General features: G+C 34.5%; 1 protein-coding gene across 1 annotated transcript; it reads right to left on the bottom strand.

Annotated features, from left to right (window-relative positions):
* Window positions 1-1,002: 1,002 nt before the first annotated feature.
* On the bottom strand, window positions 1,003-10,925 carry LOC133814243 (glycine-rich cell wall structural protein 1.0-like). The gene is made up of 2 exons (XM_062247232.1): window positions 10,920-10,925; window positions 1,003-1,905 (listed from the first exon to the last, which is right to left on the bottom strand). Exons 1-2 carry the CDS (start codon window positions 10,923-10,925, stop codon window positions 1,003-1,005), a joined length of 909 nt encoding a protein of 302 aa, XP_062103216.1.
* Between the last annotated feature and the right edge of the window lie 8,132 nt (window positions 10,926-19,057).

Here is a 19,057-nt window from a genome sequence, read left to right as displayed (position 1 = left end):
TCAGTTGTAAAAATCCAACTATTGAGACTTAAGTCAATTAGATTGAATCAATTGTAAAAATCCAACTTTCAATAGATAATTGAATTGGATGAGATGAACTTAAAAACATTGAATGTGATCTAAGAACCCCCGTGGTAATAGAACCTTTGGAGAGCATAATTTATATAAAATGCTCGTAATCATTAATTACCACAATGTTAAGATGAGTAAGGAGATTAAAATGTATTCACTTACTGTCCATTATATTTTCTAGAATCACTCCACCTCAAACTATATAATGTGGAAATGGTGATCATCTTCCATCATATACTTTTCCATCTCAAACTAATGCAATTAATTGTAATCACATCAAATAGATGATACATATATTGGAGTTACTATTTATTAAAATCTCAAAGTCAATGTCGAGGTCTTGTACTTGTACGTACATACAGAACTAATCGTAGTGATAATAATGTACACATTTTTTTTGGACTATATAAATGAGAGAATCACAAGAGAAATTTAAAGACACTAATATATTTACCGCTATGTAAGTCTCCAAAAGATGAAGCACCTATTTTTTCTTGTTCTAACATTTACCATTCTCTCTTTCGTTCGCTCATCAACCCTAGCTCAAGAATTACCTGAAGGTATATCATGTCAGACTTCTAATAATAATAAATGTTGCAGTTAAACACTTTAAATAACAGCTATATTATTGAAACTAACTTTACAAATTTGGTCCGTTTATTATAATATACTGTATGATCACACACGCATTAATGGTTGGTTATTTCATGTTATATAAACATATATGAATATTGTGTTCTATTACATATATTTCGCGCTATTTGAATTAATTGAGATAAGATATATATGAATGTGTATGTGAATGTGAAGTAATAATAGAAATTCATACGTGTGGTAATTAATTAAATTTGGTGTAGAAAATGAAATTCATAATTCAGTGATCAAAGCTGGATCAATTGGAGAAGCGACGAAGATATGGCCGCAGGGTTGCTATGAACCGGGGTATTGCAACAAACGACGGCCACATCCACCTCCACCGCCATCACTGCCACCAATAAGACCACCGCGACAGCGACCGAGATATCCACCTCCACCACCACCAATAAGACCACCGCGACGGTCACCACCGCCAACAATCTCTCCACCGCGACGGAGACCTCCACCTCCGCCACCACCACTGCTATCACCACCGCAAACAATCTCCCCCCCACCACCATTAAGACCACCACGACGGCCACCAAGAGGTCCACCTCCACCACCACCGCCAACGGTCTCGTCTCCACCACCACCACCGCCAACTGTCTCGTCACCACCTCCGCCATCACCACTGCCAACAGTCTCCCCACCGCCACCATTAAGACCACCACGATCGCCACCAAGACGTCCACCACGACCGCCACGGCCGCCACCACCACCGCCAACTGTCTCGTCACCACCTCCGCCCCCATCACTGCCATCACCACCGCCAAAAGACTCCCCACTGCCACCATTAAGACCACCACGAACGCCACCAAGACGTCCACCTCGACCACCACTGCCATCACCACCACCGCCAACTGTCTCATCATCACCTCCGCCACCACCACTACCATCACCACCGCCACCAATAAGACCACCACGACGGCCACCCAGACATCCACCTCCACCACCGCCAACAGTCTCGCCACCACCACCGCCACGAGGACAGAGACCTCCATGTCCACCTCTGCCATCACCACCGCCAACAGTCTTGCCACCGCAACCAATAAGGCCACCACGGCGGCCACCGCAGCATCCACCTCCACCACCAGAACCAACTGTCTCGGCACCGCCACGGAGACGGAGACATCCGCCTCCACCATCACCACCCCTGACAACTGTATTGCCACCGCTACTGCCATCACCACCAACTCTCTCGCCACATCCATTGCCACCAATTTTTCAGCCGTCTGCTTAAAGCCATTAAATTATGAAAGGACCAAAACAGTGGTACTGTATAACTAACAGTGTTACTAGTAATGGTACTGGTGATCAGCTCTACTACAAGCTATGCTTACTTTTTAATTAATTATGCGTATTTATTAATAATTATATCATTGTGGACATGGTCCGACCTACACATGAGAGTGAGGATGGGCAATTTCTAGCTCAAATTCTCTTTCAAACAATAAAAAGGACCTACGCAGTTGTTAAGTAATTTTTAAAATAAAAAGCCTAAGTAATTTATGATTTAAAAAAAAAAAACTGTTGTGAAATGTCTTGAGAATGTATCCACAAATTCTTCATGTTTTGGTGATACTTGAATTAATGTAATGATCACTTACGTAATTTTCTTTCATTTATTATATATATATATATTTATACTAGTTGCTGCAAAAAATTAATAATATACATGGAGCATTTTTTTTCTTCAAAATATAGCTAAACAAGAAGCCGTCTGAAAGTGGATTTTAATTAGTAAAATTCTAGAGCATTAAACTAGACAATGAAAATGCATATTTTTATCTGCACGATAAAGTTTATTTTTGACTAAAAGTGAAAAAAACTGTGACTAATTATTGAATGACCGGCCATACTATTAAAAAGAGTTGCCTAACTGAAGACAGTCAGACCTAACCACCTATATCCAAACAAGCATAATCTCCGCCAGATTGAATCCTAGCTCCTATTGTAATAGAGGAGGGAAGCATATAGGTCCAAAATAGTCTAATCTGATAAACATTATAAATAACTCATATTCTTTTATCTCTCATTGTTTCTTATTTTCAATCAGATCGTTAGCTTTCGCTTTCATATCCAGTTTTGTACGATTAGTTCTTGGTTAACAAAAATTATTGATTTAACAGTTTGGGGTGGTATGTGGGAACAACTTTTTTCCTTAATTAATCGCAACTAAGGAACAATGGTGAGAAGGTATGAAGTAGATGTAAGAGTTGACAAAATCAATTAAAAAACTGCTGAGTGGAGCAACATTACCCTCGTGAGCCCCAGTCAAGCTCCCCCGGCCCTAGCATCCACCGTATGTGAGGCTTATCAGGAACCTAGACCATCGATCCATAGGTTTGACAAAGACCAAGCCAGCTGGGTGAGCTTAAATTCCCGAACCTAGCTAGGTATTCGAGATGGACTTTAGGAACTAAGAAAGAAGAAATGAGCGCGTAGAGACTATAGTCGAGAACATGCGCACGAAGTAATCAATTGCATTCTATAAGGAAATAATCAAATGACTATTGTTGCATGAGTGTTTTTTTTTTTAATTTCACATTGTTTGAAACTTGTTTTCCGTACAATATCTTATTAAGATTATAAATAACTAATATATATATAAATATAAAAAGTTGGAATTATAACTATTCTATCAGAAAATTCAAAAAAAATGTTTGAAGGATTGAAAAAGAAAAAAGAAAAAAAGAGAGGTAATGTCAATATTCACACACTTATATATATTGGTTGAATAGGTAATAGAAAAATTAGACATGATGATATATATCCATGACTAAGAAGATGAAATTAATAGTGATATGATGATGATGGCAAGCAATATGCCCATAGGTTTTAGTAGGATAATATAGGTATATTTATGGATTTTTTTTTTTATGTATATAGTAAAATCCGAGATCGATTGTAATAATGGCTAGCTACATATCTTCTCCATTAATTGATGGCTATAAATAATTGGTGCTTGAGAAAAAATTATAAGACAAAGTAATAAGATGAAACATCTAAATTTTCTTGTGCTAATTATAATATCAATTCTCTTATTTTCCTCATCAATCCTAGCTCGAGAATTAGCTTAAGGTAATTATTATACAATATATTGACCATTTATGTGTAATATTTTTTTTTTGACAACTCATTTATGTGTTTTATTAATTAGTTATTGATTTGGTAGTGCTACGTAGTAATTAGTTTACAAATTCATCATTATTTATTGTTTGTTATATTTCATGTTACAAAATGTAACTAATATATATGTGTATTGAGAAATTTTATAGTGCTTATATAATTTTCGATATAATTTTTTTATGATTGTGTATATTGTAGTTTTTTTAGAGCACTTTATAATTTTTTTTAATTCTAAATAATTTATAATATCAAAAATAATATTCAAATAATTTGTTAAATTCATGACTATTTTTTCATCACACAACATATTAAAATACATGTAGGCGGTTATACTACTGAGTCTATTGTACCACAACAAGGCCGGGGCATCATGGTTTGCCGTTGATATGTGACGAATCTGAGTATAACTTTGTTGGGCAGTATTGCATATTAGAGTCAAGAAGTGAAGACCACTTTCTTCTCATATATTGTTATCATGACCGATTATTTGTGTATAATTAAATATTATCTCTTAGTTTATATTCATTAAATTATTTGAATGTATATTTCAGTTGGTCCTAAAAACTCTCGCAACAATTCTGTTATCCCTTAACTCCTTCAACTCATTCACCAATAATCTTAGAAATACATTTATGTCCTTACTCGGTTATTTTAGCCCAAACAATAAGGAAGGTCTGAATGAAATTATTGTTTTTCATATACAACCAAGGTGGAATATTATAGTTCGTTAACAACACAGGCCACATGCTGTATGCTAGATTTATGTTGCCAAATGGATTAAATCTATCGGCAGCTAAGCCTAAGCGAACATTCCTAGGATCACTTGTAAAATCAGGATGGTTATTGGCATCAAAGTTCTTCCACGTCGTCCCATCCACGGGTGTCGATCACCCCATCTTTCGATTTCCCAGTGTGGTGCCATAGCATGTCCTTCGTTGTAAGCCTTGAACTGTATAGTCTTTTCAACTGGGGTATCAACGGAAAGTAACACATCACCTTATGCGACACCTTTTTTCCTTTAGTTTATTCAAAAGTAATCCATCAACTACTTCCGTAAACCGGACATTCCTCTTTAGTTGCATGCTCTTTGTAAAATAAGTAGCAATCATATTGACACACATGAATTGACTCGTATCCCAACCCTAATTTCTTCAATCTCTTTTTAGCCTTGTAGTACGTTGATGAAATTTTATTTTCCTTCGGAAAGACAAGCTTTAACAACTTCAATAATTCATCAAATATGTTGTTAGGAATCTTCCCTCTAACTTTCAAATGCAATAGCTTAGCTAAAGAGTTAAAGGAAGAAATCCAATCACAGCCAGGATACAACTCAACTTCAATATCCTCAAACAACTTCAATAATTCATCAAATATGTTGTTAGAAATCGTAAAAAAGGATTGTAGATCATTCTAATATTCATGACAAGCACGATTTTTCAATGTTGTCCAAGTCTTATCAATCGCTATCTAAAGTGTTATAAGAGCGTTTGAGTTTTAGTAATGTGAATAGGAATGGATAACAAAATTTTTTTGTTATCATTTTTGAAATCTTATGCAATATTATAATATCCTATGCTATTTTATGATGTTTTATTAAATATAATTATCAATTTATATATTCAAATAATTTATAACTATTTAATATTAGATAATGTTATTTAATAAACAAGTTACTAATTTTTCTTAAACTAATTTATTATTTATTTATTTAATTATTATTAATTTCTTAAACTTTTATTAAATATAATTATCAATTTCTATATTCAAATAATTTATAACTATTTAATATTAGATAATGTTATTTAATAAACAAATTAATAATTTTTCTTAAATTATTGATTTTTTATTTAATTAATTATTATTAATTTTTAAACCTTATTAAATATAATTATCAATTTCTATATTCAACTAATTTTTAACTATTTATTATTAGATAATGTTATTTAATAAAAAAATTAATAATTTTTCTTAATCTAATTTATTATTTATTTATTTAATTATTATTAATTTTCAAAACTTTTATTAAATAAAATTATCAATTTCTATATTCAAATAATTTATAACTGTTTAAAATTAGATAATGTAATTTAATAAACAAATTAATAATTTTTCTTAAAATAATTTATTATTCAATTAATTAAGTTATTAAAAAATAAATTATTATTTAATTAATTATTTATTCATAATTTTTTTAATTTGTAATAATAATAATAATTTTACAAATTAATTATTATTTAGCATTTAGACTAATTTTTTTTAATAATTACATAAATTTTATTAATCTTTTTAATTCATTATTTTATTAATTATATATTAAACTTATCATTTCTCTGCTGATATTCCTATCATTGATGGTTGTGGTCAACAACCATCAATCATCAGGATATCGGGACAGAGAAAATATAGTAATTTCTAATTAACTACTAATTTATTTGTTTAATAATTTTCAATTAATTATAAAAATATTAATTAACTAAATTATATAATATTCGTTACAATTCTAGTTTTTATAATGTTGACATAACATATATAAAAAAAATTAAAACTAGTTTACTTAAGTAAATTTCACAAAAAATTTGGCAGCATAATGGTTTAATACGAGCATTTCAAATTTTTTTAAAATCACACACTCAGAAAATCCCAGAACATTTATAATAACACATCAAATATTTATAACAAACCAATTTCTATTATTTTTTTTTCTATTTTAAAAACTCAAACATATATAAAATTGTTAACACATAATTAAAAGTTTCTAACAAATACAAAAATTAATATATACATAAAAACATACTTTGGACAGAAAAATGGAAGCGGAGCGGAGTGGCGATGGTGGACCTTGAACACAAAAATAGAATGTGTTAAAAATTTATACAAAAAATTAAACAATAAAATTAAAAATTTAATACATATACCGTGGAGGGTGTGGCTCGGGTGTGGGGTGCTGTGGGTGTGGAGGGGCTCGGATGGGGGTGCCGTGGGTGTGAAGGGGCTCGGGTGGGGGGAGGGGCGGGGTTTGTCGTGGTTGTGGAGGGGCTCGGGTGGGGGCGGAGGACGGTGGCTGGAGAAGATAGAGAGAGGAAGAAATGAGAAAACAGAAGAAATGAGCGTTGTGGGCTTTTATATAGGAGATTATTAGCGGCAGGGGTTCGCCGCTAATAATGCTTTTCCGCCGGTATTAAAAAAAATGGTCATAATTACACATTATTAGCGGCAGGCAGTCTGCCGCTATTATGTAGCGACGGGCAGTCCGCCGCTAATAATGTGTGGGTTTGCCGCACTTTTCCTCTTCTTTATTAACGACAGACCTTCCACGCTAATAGTTTGTGGTCCGGCGCTAATGCGTTTTTTATAAAAAAAAAATTAAAAAACTTTATTAGTGGTGGACTGCTGGGTTCGCCGCTAATATCCCTCTTATTATAGGTGGATTCAGGTCCGCCGCTAATGCTTCCGCCCCTAATATTGGCATTTCTTGTAGTGTATATACGTGTATGTAGGAACTGTTAGGAGTATGTCCTAAAAGCATGTAAAAGACATTTATTATTTCGATAAATAAATAAATACAATGGTTTATTATTGTTATATTTAGATTATTAAATTATTGTTTGAATAATTTTGTAAATATCAGAAAAATTCCATATTCATTATTGAAGATGTGATTAGAGCTGTAAATACGGGCCGGGCTTTCTAGCACGACATGAAACCGGCACGAGCTCGAGAGGCCCGAGCACGACACGACACGAAAAAAATATGGGCCTGGGCCAGGAACGGCACGACACGACATGGGCCTGAGCACGGCACGACACGACAAGCCCGAAGGCACGACATGAAAGCACGAACAAACTAGCCCGAATGCACGACACGATAAAAAGCCCGATATTTTGACATTAATAATCATAATAAATTTTTATTTGTCAATTATTAATAAATTAAAATGATAATAGAATTCTTATTTTTCTCAATGTTTATATTTTTATAATTATATTAATTTATTTTAAGATTTGTGAGTTAATTTTTTTTAGCATTTATTAGTAGGTATTAAAATTCTAATAATTATCTTTGATATAATTTTGTGTAAAATTGTTACACCCAGATTTCGAGCTATGTTAATTATGACCTTGAAAGTTGGATTCTCAAGTCAGTGGACTCATAAGGTTGGAAACATGCTCCAGGATTGTATGTCGAGCTTGCAGGATATAGACGACCTCGAGTATGGTGACCTCGAAGTATTCATGGTCTCGAAAGATAGCTTCGGGAACACACTCATCTTCAGGGACGACTTCAGATCAGGAGTCCCGAGCTCGACGCGCGTACGATCTCGAAAGCCATGTGGCCTCGGGAGATGTTTCTAGCTCGATAGGTGATGGGAAACCTGGGAGGCTAAAGCCTTAGAGATACGCGATAGCCGCCTTGAATACCTACAAGTGTTATAAATATGAGATGTAATCCTCATTTATTATTATAAATCCCCTAGAATCGTGGGATATTATTTGGTCAGTTATACGTCTCCTGGTCTTCAGGGGACGTTTCCTTTTATATCTGATTATAGGCATTTAAAGCCATTTATTTTACAAAAAGAGTAACTACCCAAAATATGTGGGATAGTATTCTGCAGCCTTCCCTATAAATAGAGAGGCCATGCACCATTGTAAAGGACCCGAAATTCTGATCCTTGAGAGAAAACTCTGGAGAATTCATTCTTGAAGGATTCCTGGAGATAATCTTGAGTTTAATAACAAAGACTCGTGGACTAGGCAGATTTAACTGCTGAACCACGTAAAAATCGTGTGTTTATATTGTTTTATTTGAATTGGCCATTTTCAGTTATCGTTTACGTGCTCTTCTTTCACTGTTTGACGAAAAACGGCGTCAACAAAAATATTGTTAAAAAGTCTATAAAAATATCTAAAATTATAATTTAAACAAAGAAATGTATTTGGTTTTATGGTAAGTCCATTGATGGTTAAAGAGGAGGTGGAGGGTTCAATTCTCCATCCTCACATTTTTTGGCAATAATAAAGTGGGCCCAAATTTGGGCCCGAATATAGAAAGTGGGCCGGCCCGACACGGCACGAGCACGGCACGACATGGGCCGAGCCCATGGGCCATGCTGGGCCTACTCTTTCAAAAATGGGTCGGCCCGACCCGGCACGAATTGAATACGCCCGAATTTATTGTAGGCATGAAAATGTGGGCCGGGCCGGGCCGACCCACATTTACAGCTCTAGATGTGATTTTGTATTAGTACGAGAGAATTAAGATCACATGAATGAATAAAAATAGTCAACAACAACAAATTGAAGTTATGAAATTCTTTAATTGGGGTTGTAAGTACGGTTTGCTGAGTATCATGTTGATACAAATAATCTAGATTCAGATTATTGATGTGGTAAGACATCTCGGTAAATGTGCTTTATATAATATGATTATATATGACATGGATCGATATGAATAAATGTCTTTATCCAAAAAATATTTAATAATAAAGACTAGTAATTCATATCATAACTGATGATCATTTATAAATCAACCTTAATCCTGAGTGTTCATGAACTCTTGTTCATGTTTATTAAATCTTTTGATTCATTCGTTAAGGTCTCTTCATAAAATGATGCTAATGACTTTTTTTTTTTAGATTTAATATCATGGATGGCTGGGAACATGTATCAACAATATGGAATCTAATATTTCCCAACGGATCGTATATTAGTTCCCTTAAGGGTTAATTCTGGAACTGAATGATTTTGAGCTCAAATCTATAATTAGATTATAGATTAATTATTCACTAGTGAATTAATGATACTTAAGGAATAAGAAATAAATTAGAAAGGTAAAATTGTAATTATTCCATTCTAATTTATGAATGAATTAATTAGAGGGTTGAACTATTGTAAGATGGTTATATCAATGGACAACTTAGAATAAGATTTCTGTAAAAGTATATCTATAACATAAAGAGTTCAATTCTGAATTTATAGTGGAGAAATATGAGAATTAATAAATTAACTATTATAATTAAAGAGTTTAATTATTTAGTTTCAATTTATTGGAGCTTAATGTTATAGGACCATGGTCCCCGAAATGGCTCAAACAAATACTGACAAAGATAAATACAAAAATGGACAAAATGACTTATTTGATAAGTAAAATATTTTTCTATGCACTAAACAAATTAATTAATTATTTGATTTAACAAAAATATAATTAATTTTGAATTAATTTATTTTTGGGATTTTTGGTATTTAAATAATAAGAACAAATTGGGAAAAATCACATGCCTTCCTTGGCATGTGGTACATGTGTAGCACAGTGCACAGTCACTATGCTGCACACACAAGAAGCTTCTAGAAGTTTCTTTGTTCTCCAATTTTAGTTATTTAAATATTAAAGAAATAATGAGATATTGTAATATGATTAAAATATTCTTATTTAAACAAAATCTGATAACTGATTAGTTATTTTCAAATTGTTTAAAATAAATATTATTTTATTTTTAATAGATTGAATATATTAAATATAGGAGATCAGTTTTTCAGAACGAAACTTTCAGTGATAGAAAACAGATTGTGAAATCTCCCTGAGAGAAATAGAACAGTGGTACAAGCATAGATCACTGTTCTTCACAAATTAGGTCCAAACTTTATCAGATCTCATGTGTTAAGAACATCTGATAAATAGATTTTGCCTATTGTTTTGTATAGTGAGCCCACACTTGTTCTTTGAGTGTTGCGAACATTTTGGAAGATCTTGGTGTGAGATCTCAATGATTTTTGCCGTACAAAAAGATAGCAGCAAGGAAGAACTTGAGGTAATTTTCTATTCATGTCTTTGATTCAATATATATATATGTATGTGAAGAAGTAGATCTAAAAATCTTGTGGGGTTAAATTAACAATTTTGATTGTTGTTCCGCTGCGTATAATCTCTGATTTGATCTATGAAAACCAATAGGAACTACCTTATGTATATATATGTGTTGAGTGAATAACAAAGACATGTGACATATTTTCAACATTCTCCTTTACATTGATATCTTGGGCATTATTTTTTTTTTCCTTTGTCACCATGACATCTACCCATACCTCCATCTCTTATTCAAAACACAATCAAATCTCCAACTGCTATTCAAAACACAAATGAATCAAACAATACCCTCATCTCTATCAATATCGCAGCCCACCCCGCTGAAACTCACTGCCACCAAGTACATCTCATGGAAACTGCAATTTCACATTCTCTTTGTCGGCTATGATTTGCTAGGATATATCGTTGGATCCAAGCCTTTCCCATCCTCCACTGTCACTCAAAACAACAATCCAGTACCTAATCCTGCTCGTAATTTATGGATTCATCAAGACCAACTCATTCTTAATGCTTTAGTCGGTTCTCTATCTCCCATAATCATTATGATTCTGGCCAACACATATGCCAAGCCATATCAAGGTCGTATTAAATAGGTAAAGATTCAGATTAAAAATCTAACCAAGGGGTCTCACTGTGTTGCAGATTTTCTTCACTTTGTCAAATATCAGGTTGATGAACTTGCTATTCTTGGAGCACCAATGGATGAAGAAGATCTTATAGACAAAATTCTTGATAATCTTGGGGATGACTATAAGGAACTCAAACTTGCGGTCCAAGCTCGTGATACTGTGATCACGTTTGATGATTTTCAAAATAAGCTTTTGAATTTTGAAGTATCTCTTCAAGGCACAAAATCTGAACCACTTCATTTTCCCACCCGACAAATCCTAAAAATTGCAACACTTATAATTTGCGATCTTCTCTCAATTCCAACAACACCAATAACAATTCGCACCCATCACAACGCTTTGCCAATAACAGTCCAAGTTGGCGTTCTTCATCAAACACTAACAATCGCTTCCCAACATTCTCTCACACTGGACAAAACTCATCTCAAAGCAACCGATCCTCCTTCTCGGCCATATCTTGGATATTGTCAAATTTGTGGAATACAAGGGCACACTGCCAAAAGGTATCCCTCTTTTTGAATGGTTCCGATTCAAAATGATTAAAGCGTTGGAGCTCGAAAAAATAACACTACCACACCATGGAAACCTCGGGCTCATGTTGCTACCAACGACTATCACAACTCCAGAATGGTTACTCGACAATGGTGCATCTCACCATGTCACTCCTGACCTAAATAATCTATCTCTTCATGAACCTTACAATGGTTCTGATGACATCATGATTGGAGATGGATCTGGTCTCCATATAACTCACACTGGTTCTACATTCTTTACCACTCTCAACTCATCTTTTAAAATTGATAATGTTTTGTGTGTACCTAGCATGAAAAAGAATTGAATTTTCATTTCTCAATTTCGTACATCCAATAATGTTTTTGTTGAATTCTTACCATATTCTTTTCATGTATAGGAACTTCGCATAGGGAAAATTCTCTTGAAGGGTCATACGAAGGATGGGGTGTCTGAATGACCAACTTCCTCTTCTACAACATCTCCACTAGTAGCTTTTTCAAGTATCAAAACATCATTTTCAAAATGGCATCACCAATTAGGTCACCCTGCATATCCCATTTCAAAACACATTGCTTCCCATCATCATTTAGATTTACCTTCTACTATGCACTCTGATTTTGTCTGTAATGCTTGCCATTGCAATAAAAGCCATAAATTACCTTTTTCCACATCTACTATTGTCTCCACTAAACCACTTGAAATTATTTATTCTGATGTGTGGACTTCACCTATTACTTCACATGATGGATTTAAGTATTATGTTATTTTTGTTGATAATTTCACTTAATATATATGGACGTATCCACTTCAACAAAAAATCTAATGTTAAAGATGTGTTTATTAGATTTAAAGTCATTGTGGAAACCTATTTTCAAAATAAAATTTATACACTTTATTCTGATAATGGTAGATACTTCGCTCTTAGAACCTTTCTTGCTACTAATGGGGTCACTCATCTTTCCACTCGACCACACACTCCTGAACACAATGGATACCATGAAAGACGTCATCGTCACATTGTCGAAACATGTTTCACTATTCTCTCCCATGCATCATTTCCATTAACTTTTTGTACTAAGGCCTTTGCCACCGCTGTTTACCTAATAAATCACATGTCAACTCCCACACTTAATATGCCATCTCCCTATGAAATATTTTTTGGTGTCTCTCCAAATTAATCTAAACTTAGGATTTTTGGTTGTTTGTGCTACCTATGGTTACGTCCTTATTCCCCACATAAACTAGAGTCACATTCCAAACCATGTATTTTTGTAGGATATTCTCTTACTCAAAGTACTTATCTATGTTACCGTCCTCCCACATCGAGGCTGTATGTCTCTCTTCATGTAAATTTTTTTGAGTCTGTTTTCCCTTCTCTTACTTTAAGCATGCATTCTCCTCCTTCTCATCAACCTAACACTATTTCCACATGGATTCCTCTTGTCATCACAATTCCATCCAATCACGCTTCTAGCGGGTCATTCAACACTCCATCCACAGTTCAACCTCAAAGGGAATCATCATGTGAAACTCCGTTACGTGAATCTACTACCCACCCCACACCTACACCCCAACCAAACACATCTACTCCTGTCCAAAATATGCCTTCCCAACCCCATGACCACAAGAGCCAGAAACAACATTCGTAAACCCGTACAAATACTAAATCTCTCCACAAAACTTGCTTCTCCTTGTGATGTAGAGCCAACCACTATATTCCAAGCTCTCAAAAATCCAAAATGGCGTCAGGCCATGTCTGCAAAATATAATGTTGTTGTTCGCAATGCCACATGGGAGCTTGTCCCATCAAATCCTACTCAAAATATTATTGGTTGTAATTGGATTTTTTTTTAATTAAACGTCAGTCTGATGATTCTATTAACAGGTACAAAGCACACTTGGTTGCAAAAGGCTTCCATCAATGACCTGGCATAAATTATCATGATACCTTTAGCCCTATTGTGAAGCCTACTACAATTTTTTTAGTTATTAGTCTGGTTGAGGGTCGTGGTTGCTCTCAATGATAACTTGATGTCAATAATGCCTTTCTACAAGGTCACCTTTCTGAGAATGTTTATATGTCACAACCTCCAGGTTTCATTGATTTCGACAAACCAACTTATGTGTAAAAGCTTCACAAAGACATTTATGGACTAAATAGGCTCCACGTGCATGGTACCATGAGCATCGCAAATTTCTCCTTGCTTCTGGATTTCATAATTCTCATGCCGACACATCTCTTTTTATTTTGAACCATGGTGGTTATATTATCTATCTTTTGGTTTATATGGATGGCATTATTATCACTGTTACAGATGATACTATGGTTCGAAAGTTTATGCAATTACTTTCTCACCAATTTTATCTCAAAGATTTGGGGCATTTATCATACTTTCTTGGTGTGGAAGTTACTTCCAACAACTGTGGTATCTTGCTTTCTCAATGTCGTTACATTCGTGATCTTCTTACACGAACCAATATGATGGATGCTAAACCAGTTCAAACTTCACTTCATACTAGTCTTCCCATCACATTACACTCGGGTTCTCCTCTCAAAGACCCCATCGAATATCTCACAATTTTTGGAAGCTTGCAATACTTACTCATTACACGACCAGACATTGCCTTTGCTATCAATACGCTTTCTCAATATATGCATTAACCAACTATCGAACATTGGACTCTTGTGAAGTGTCCTTTACGTTACTTATGTGGCTCTTCTCTTGATGGAATTCAACTGTATCATCATTCACCACTCTCTTAGCATGCCTTTTTAGATTCTGACTGGGCTAGAAACAAAGACGATTTCACATCTACTAGTGCTTATATTGTTTACATTGGTCGTAATCCTATTTCCTGAAGTTTCAAGAAGAAAGGGATGGTTGCTCGATCTTCTACGAAGACTGAATATCTTGGATTTGTTCACTCTTGACTGAACTTGGTGTTAATCTCCCTTATTCTCATGTGATTTATTGTGATAATATTAGAGCAACCAATTTGTGCTCGAACCCAGTTTTCCATTCTAACGCCACTGCCACTACTTTGCCAACTAACCTATTGCTACCACCGCCAGCTTGCTCACTGCCCTCACCTCCTAAAGGCCAGTATTAAACACTAACAATATTATTACTGAAACTTAATTTATATATATTACCATTTATGTCTTATGAATTAATTATCGATTCGATAGTATAATATTTTATAGTTTATATTACAGTATATATTAAATAATGTGACAAAATGTGATTTGTCACACCTTGTAACATATTACTGAGAGTCACAAAATTGGACACATGTGTGTGCCCAAATGTGACATATTTTGGAGTTACAAATTTGTAACCCCCAAATATTACCCAATACTGTGTAGATTGTATGTTACGCATTTGAGATTAGATTTCACAAAGCCATTATGAAATATGGATGTTGGAGACATGTTCTTAACTCCCATGAAGTGTTTAGAAGTGAAAAAATCATGTGGAAAAGGGTCCCCTGACACTTTTAGAGTGGTAGCTGCACGTTTTTCCATGTCAGGCGACATCGTAGGACGTCCTTTTTGCCTCTTGTACGGAACCAACAACACGATCTCTCCTGCCACTAGATGTTAGACAGGTGTCTGTGGTCCCGGGTATCTCTTAGGGTGACACTTGGAAAGCGTGATCCTTCTCCGGAGGAAAGGTTCTTGAGGTTTAGACAAGTTAATTGCGCTCGGAGAATCTCGGTGGGCTACTTCCCGACCACGTTATTGGGAAATGGTTCTCATTGGTAACGAACCTGTTATCTTCTTCGGGAGTGACAAGAATGACACTCAATGATTATGTCCGATCTTCCGAGGAGGGACAAATGACATGATCAAACAAACCATGTTGTTGTAGGCTAAAAACACGGACATCAGAACAATTCTTCAGAAATTCAACTCTGGTTGGAGTATATTTTTAAGAAATTAAATTGTTATTATTATAGTAGTATAAAACACCAATAATATTGAGTTTGACAATTTATTCATTAACAATCAATACTTAATTGAGTTTCAAGAAAAAAAAATTGTTTTATGAGTAAAAAAAGAAAGAGTTTCTTCCTAGTTTCATAAGAATTAATTACGGAAAAAAAAATATAGAACTATGGTAACGACTTTTGTTGTCTCAATAGATTTAAAAAGTTGTCACAATATATTCACAGTGATATGTTGATGACATAACAATGATATCATCTATAGCCATTGTCTTTTTTGTTTTAATTACTTTGTTTTGTTTTTTTATTAGATTTTGATTAATTTAGTTAATGCTATATGGAAATTATTAGATTTAAGTTTTAAGTTTAGTATTTAGATTTAAATTTTAATTTTTTTATGATAATTATTTTAAAGTTTTAATTATTTAAAATGTGTTTTTTTATTTTATATTAATTTGTTATTATTTTCTATCAATTAATTTATAAAAGTTGGGACATTTTAGTCATATTAAAAAAATATTTGACCAAAATCAGACCCAGGGTATTATTTTGATTCACTTTGAAAAATACGGGATCTGAAATGTCATTTAAACAAAACATAGGGGTCGATCGAGTATTTAGGCAAAACAAATGGGCCAAACTGGTGTTTTCTCTATTTTTATTTAAAATAAAATATTAATTTTTTATGATTTTCATATAAATTTTAAATAAATAAATAATATGATATATAAAAGAATGACATGAACATATTAAAAGAAAAATTAAACAAAAACATTGTTTAGGTTTTTAAAATATATATATATATATAATAACCTTTTAGATCACAAACTACCCTATTTAAGGTACAAAATATTCATGATATTATTCAAATCACACCTCAATAATTGGAGAAGAAGCTTGTTTATTCTTGATAAAAGATCAATGTTATTCTAATTTCTTATGTAGTTATTCAATTATACTATTTGTACACGCACATCACCTATATATATAATGTATTTCTAATATCTTTTGTTATTTAATATGAATATATATATATATAAGTCAGATTAAGTAATAAAAAAAATAACATGTTTTATTCTTAAATATAAATGATAAAATGTTGTTCCCTAAAAATACGAGCTAAATCGTCTTATTCGAGGTACAATTGTCAAGCAATAAATGAAGGTTACAAGACAGTGAAGACATTTCATTAACTCCAGATTAAATATATAGCTCAAGATTACATCATCAAGTTGGGCTATCAGATCCTCCAGATCGAATAACACAACGTCCAGATCACCTCTGTCAGTTTTTGAGCATTACTCGGTTCATATCTCCCTGGTGTATAACCTATAGTTCAAGGAATACATTCAGCTCGTGGCAGTCCTATGACGCGCATAAGGGTGAATCCCCATAGACTCAGAGATTCTTTATACACAAGTAATACTTGTAATCGTTATATAATAAATGCCTGATATCATGACAATTAGCATATTTAAGATATTTATGTATTTGGGAAGTTACCCATTCTTGTAAGTTACTATATATTGTATGGTTACCCAATATTACCCGCCAAAATTCCCTATAAATACATAGAGAATTGACAGTCAAAGGGACCAAATTTTGTATGCAAAAACTCTGCAGAAATTGTCTTAAACAATTTCTCCAAGAGTTCATAAACAGAATAATATAGACTCGTGGACTATGTGGATTTTAACCACTAAACCACGTAAAATTTTCTATGTTCTAATTTTACAATTTACAAAAGCCTAATCACCTTTATTCAGATTTCTTAATCTACTGTTAGCGAAAAACCACGTCAACAGATTGGTGCTTTCATTGAGAGGAAGATTAGGCTTACTATTATTTTTCAGAAAACTTTCATCTCTATATAATTATGGTGGTAACACGTTCAATGCGCAACAATGAGTCGGAGAGACCTGGAGTTCAAGGAGAGTTCCATACGATTGACTATGCTGGAGAGGGCACCTCTATACCCCTTCATCTTGGAAAATAGCCCTAAAACTAGGTTGACGACCATGGCGATACTGGAAGCTTAGCTTCATGCCCCCATAATCCTAACCTAGGATATCTCACTGCCATAGAGATGGAGAATGCTCAGCTGAGGAGCCACCTTGCCCAGGCCAATAGGCAAATTGATGAAATCATGGCATGGTTACCCCTATAACTGATGGTAATGTCAGAAGGAGAAAAAGTGGGTCCCACAGATCTAGATCCCACTGGCATAACCGTCCTAATGTGAGCTACTCTGCTCGGACAATAACTCTGAGCTCCACGCCATTAGAGCGGACTACCAAAAATAACCAGCCTGACCATAATCACATGAATGAGCAGACAACTCACGTCTTCAGATACCATCCTAGTCAGACGAGCCGAGTAGAGATCATGTGAATGAGAGCACAAGTCCCTATAAATCCTTCAACACCCCGACCCGTTAGTCAGGTACAAATAAATGGGTGACCTAGTTTGGTGTGCCCTAATGAATGATAGATTTCCTTTCCAATAAGGCACCCACCATCGCCTATTCGTCATTCAACACCCCTGGGACCACAAAGAAATTTATCAGCTCGTGGAAACAACCGAAGAAATTTTGTACCTAGAGAAGATATGTATGTTTCGAGATCTCGAGATACTAGAATCTGAGTTCACGTGAACAACCAAACCCCACGGCCTCAACTGTGAATGGTAAGCTTCACAGAAGGCAGTTACTGGATGGAAAACCATCGTCATGGAAGGTTTGGGAGTCTCTGCAGTTCACTCTCGAAGAAAGGAAACCGATCTGAGAAATTAGTTGAGCTCAGTGAAAAGTCTACGCTCTAACCCTAAGTCTAATTTGCGTGAACAGATAAACGGTCAACGAGAACAACCACCTCGCAAGAATGATCTGAGTTATAATCAGACAATGGGAGAACCTTCCATAGTGCATGACAATGGGAACGTCCCGACTAACTGAGCTCAAGCTTGGAGGGACTGTAACCCAAACAACGAGCATAACGGGATGGGAGCTAATAATCATCTCCTAAATAACTTAGAAGTGAAACATCCAACCCTTGAGCGGCTCGCTTTGATGGAAGAGCAGATGAATCATTTCCTGTTCGAGAAAAATCAGGATGATTGTGATTCTGATGAGGAGCTCGAGCCTTTCGCTCCTCACATTGCAGCAGCTTCGTATCCCATAGGATTCAAAATGTCAAACACAACTACCTATGATAGAACTACTGATCCATCAAACCACATCGAGACTTTCAATACTTTGATGAGAGCCC

The sequence above is a fragment of the Humulus lupulus genome, chromosome 2, assembly GCF_963169125.1.
Source record: "Humulus lupulus chromosome 2, drHumLupu1.1, whole genome shotgun sequence".
In the NCBI taxonomy this organism is placed as follows: domain Eukaryota; kingdom Viridiplantae; phylum Streptophyta; class Magnoliopsida; order Rosales; family Cannabaceae; genus Humulus; species Humulus lupulus.
This window is presented reverse-complemented; position numbering and strand designations above follow the sequence as displayed.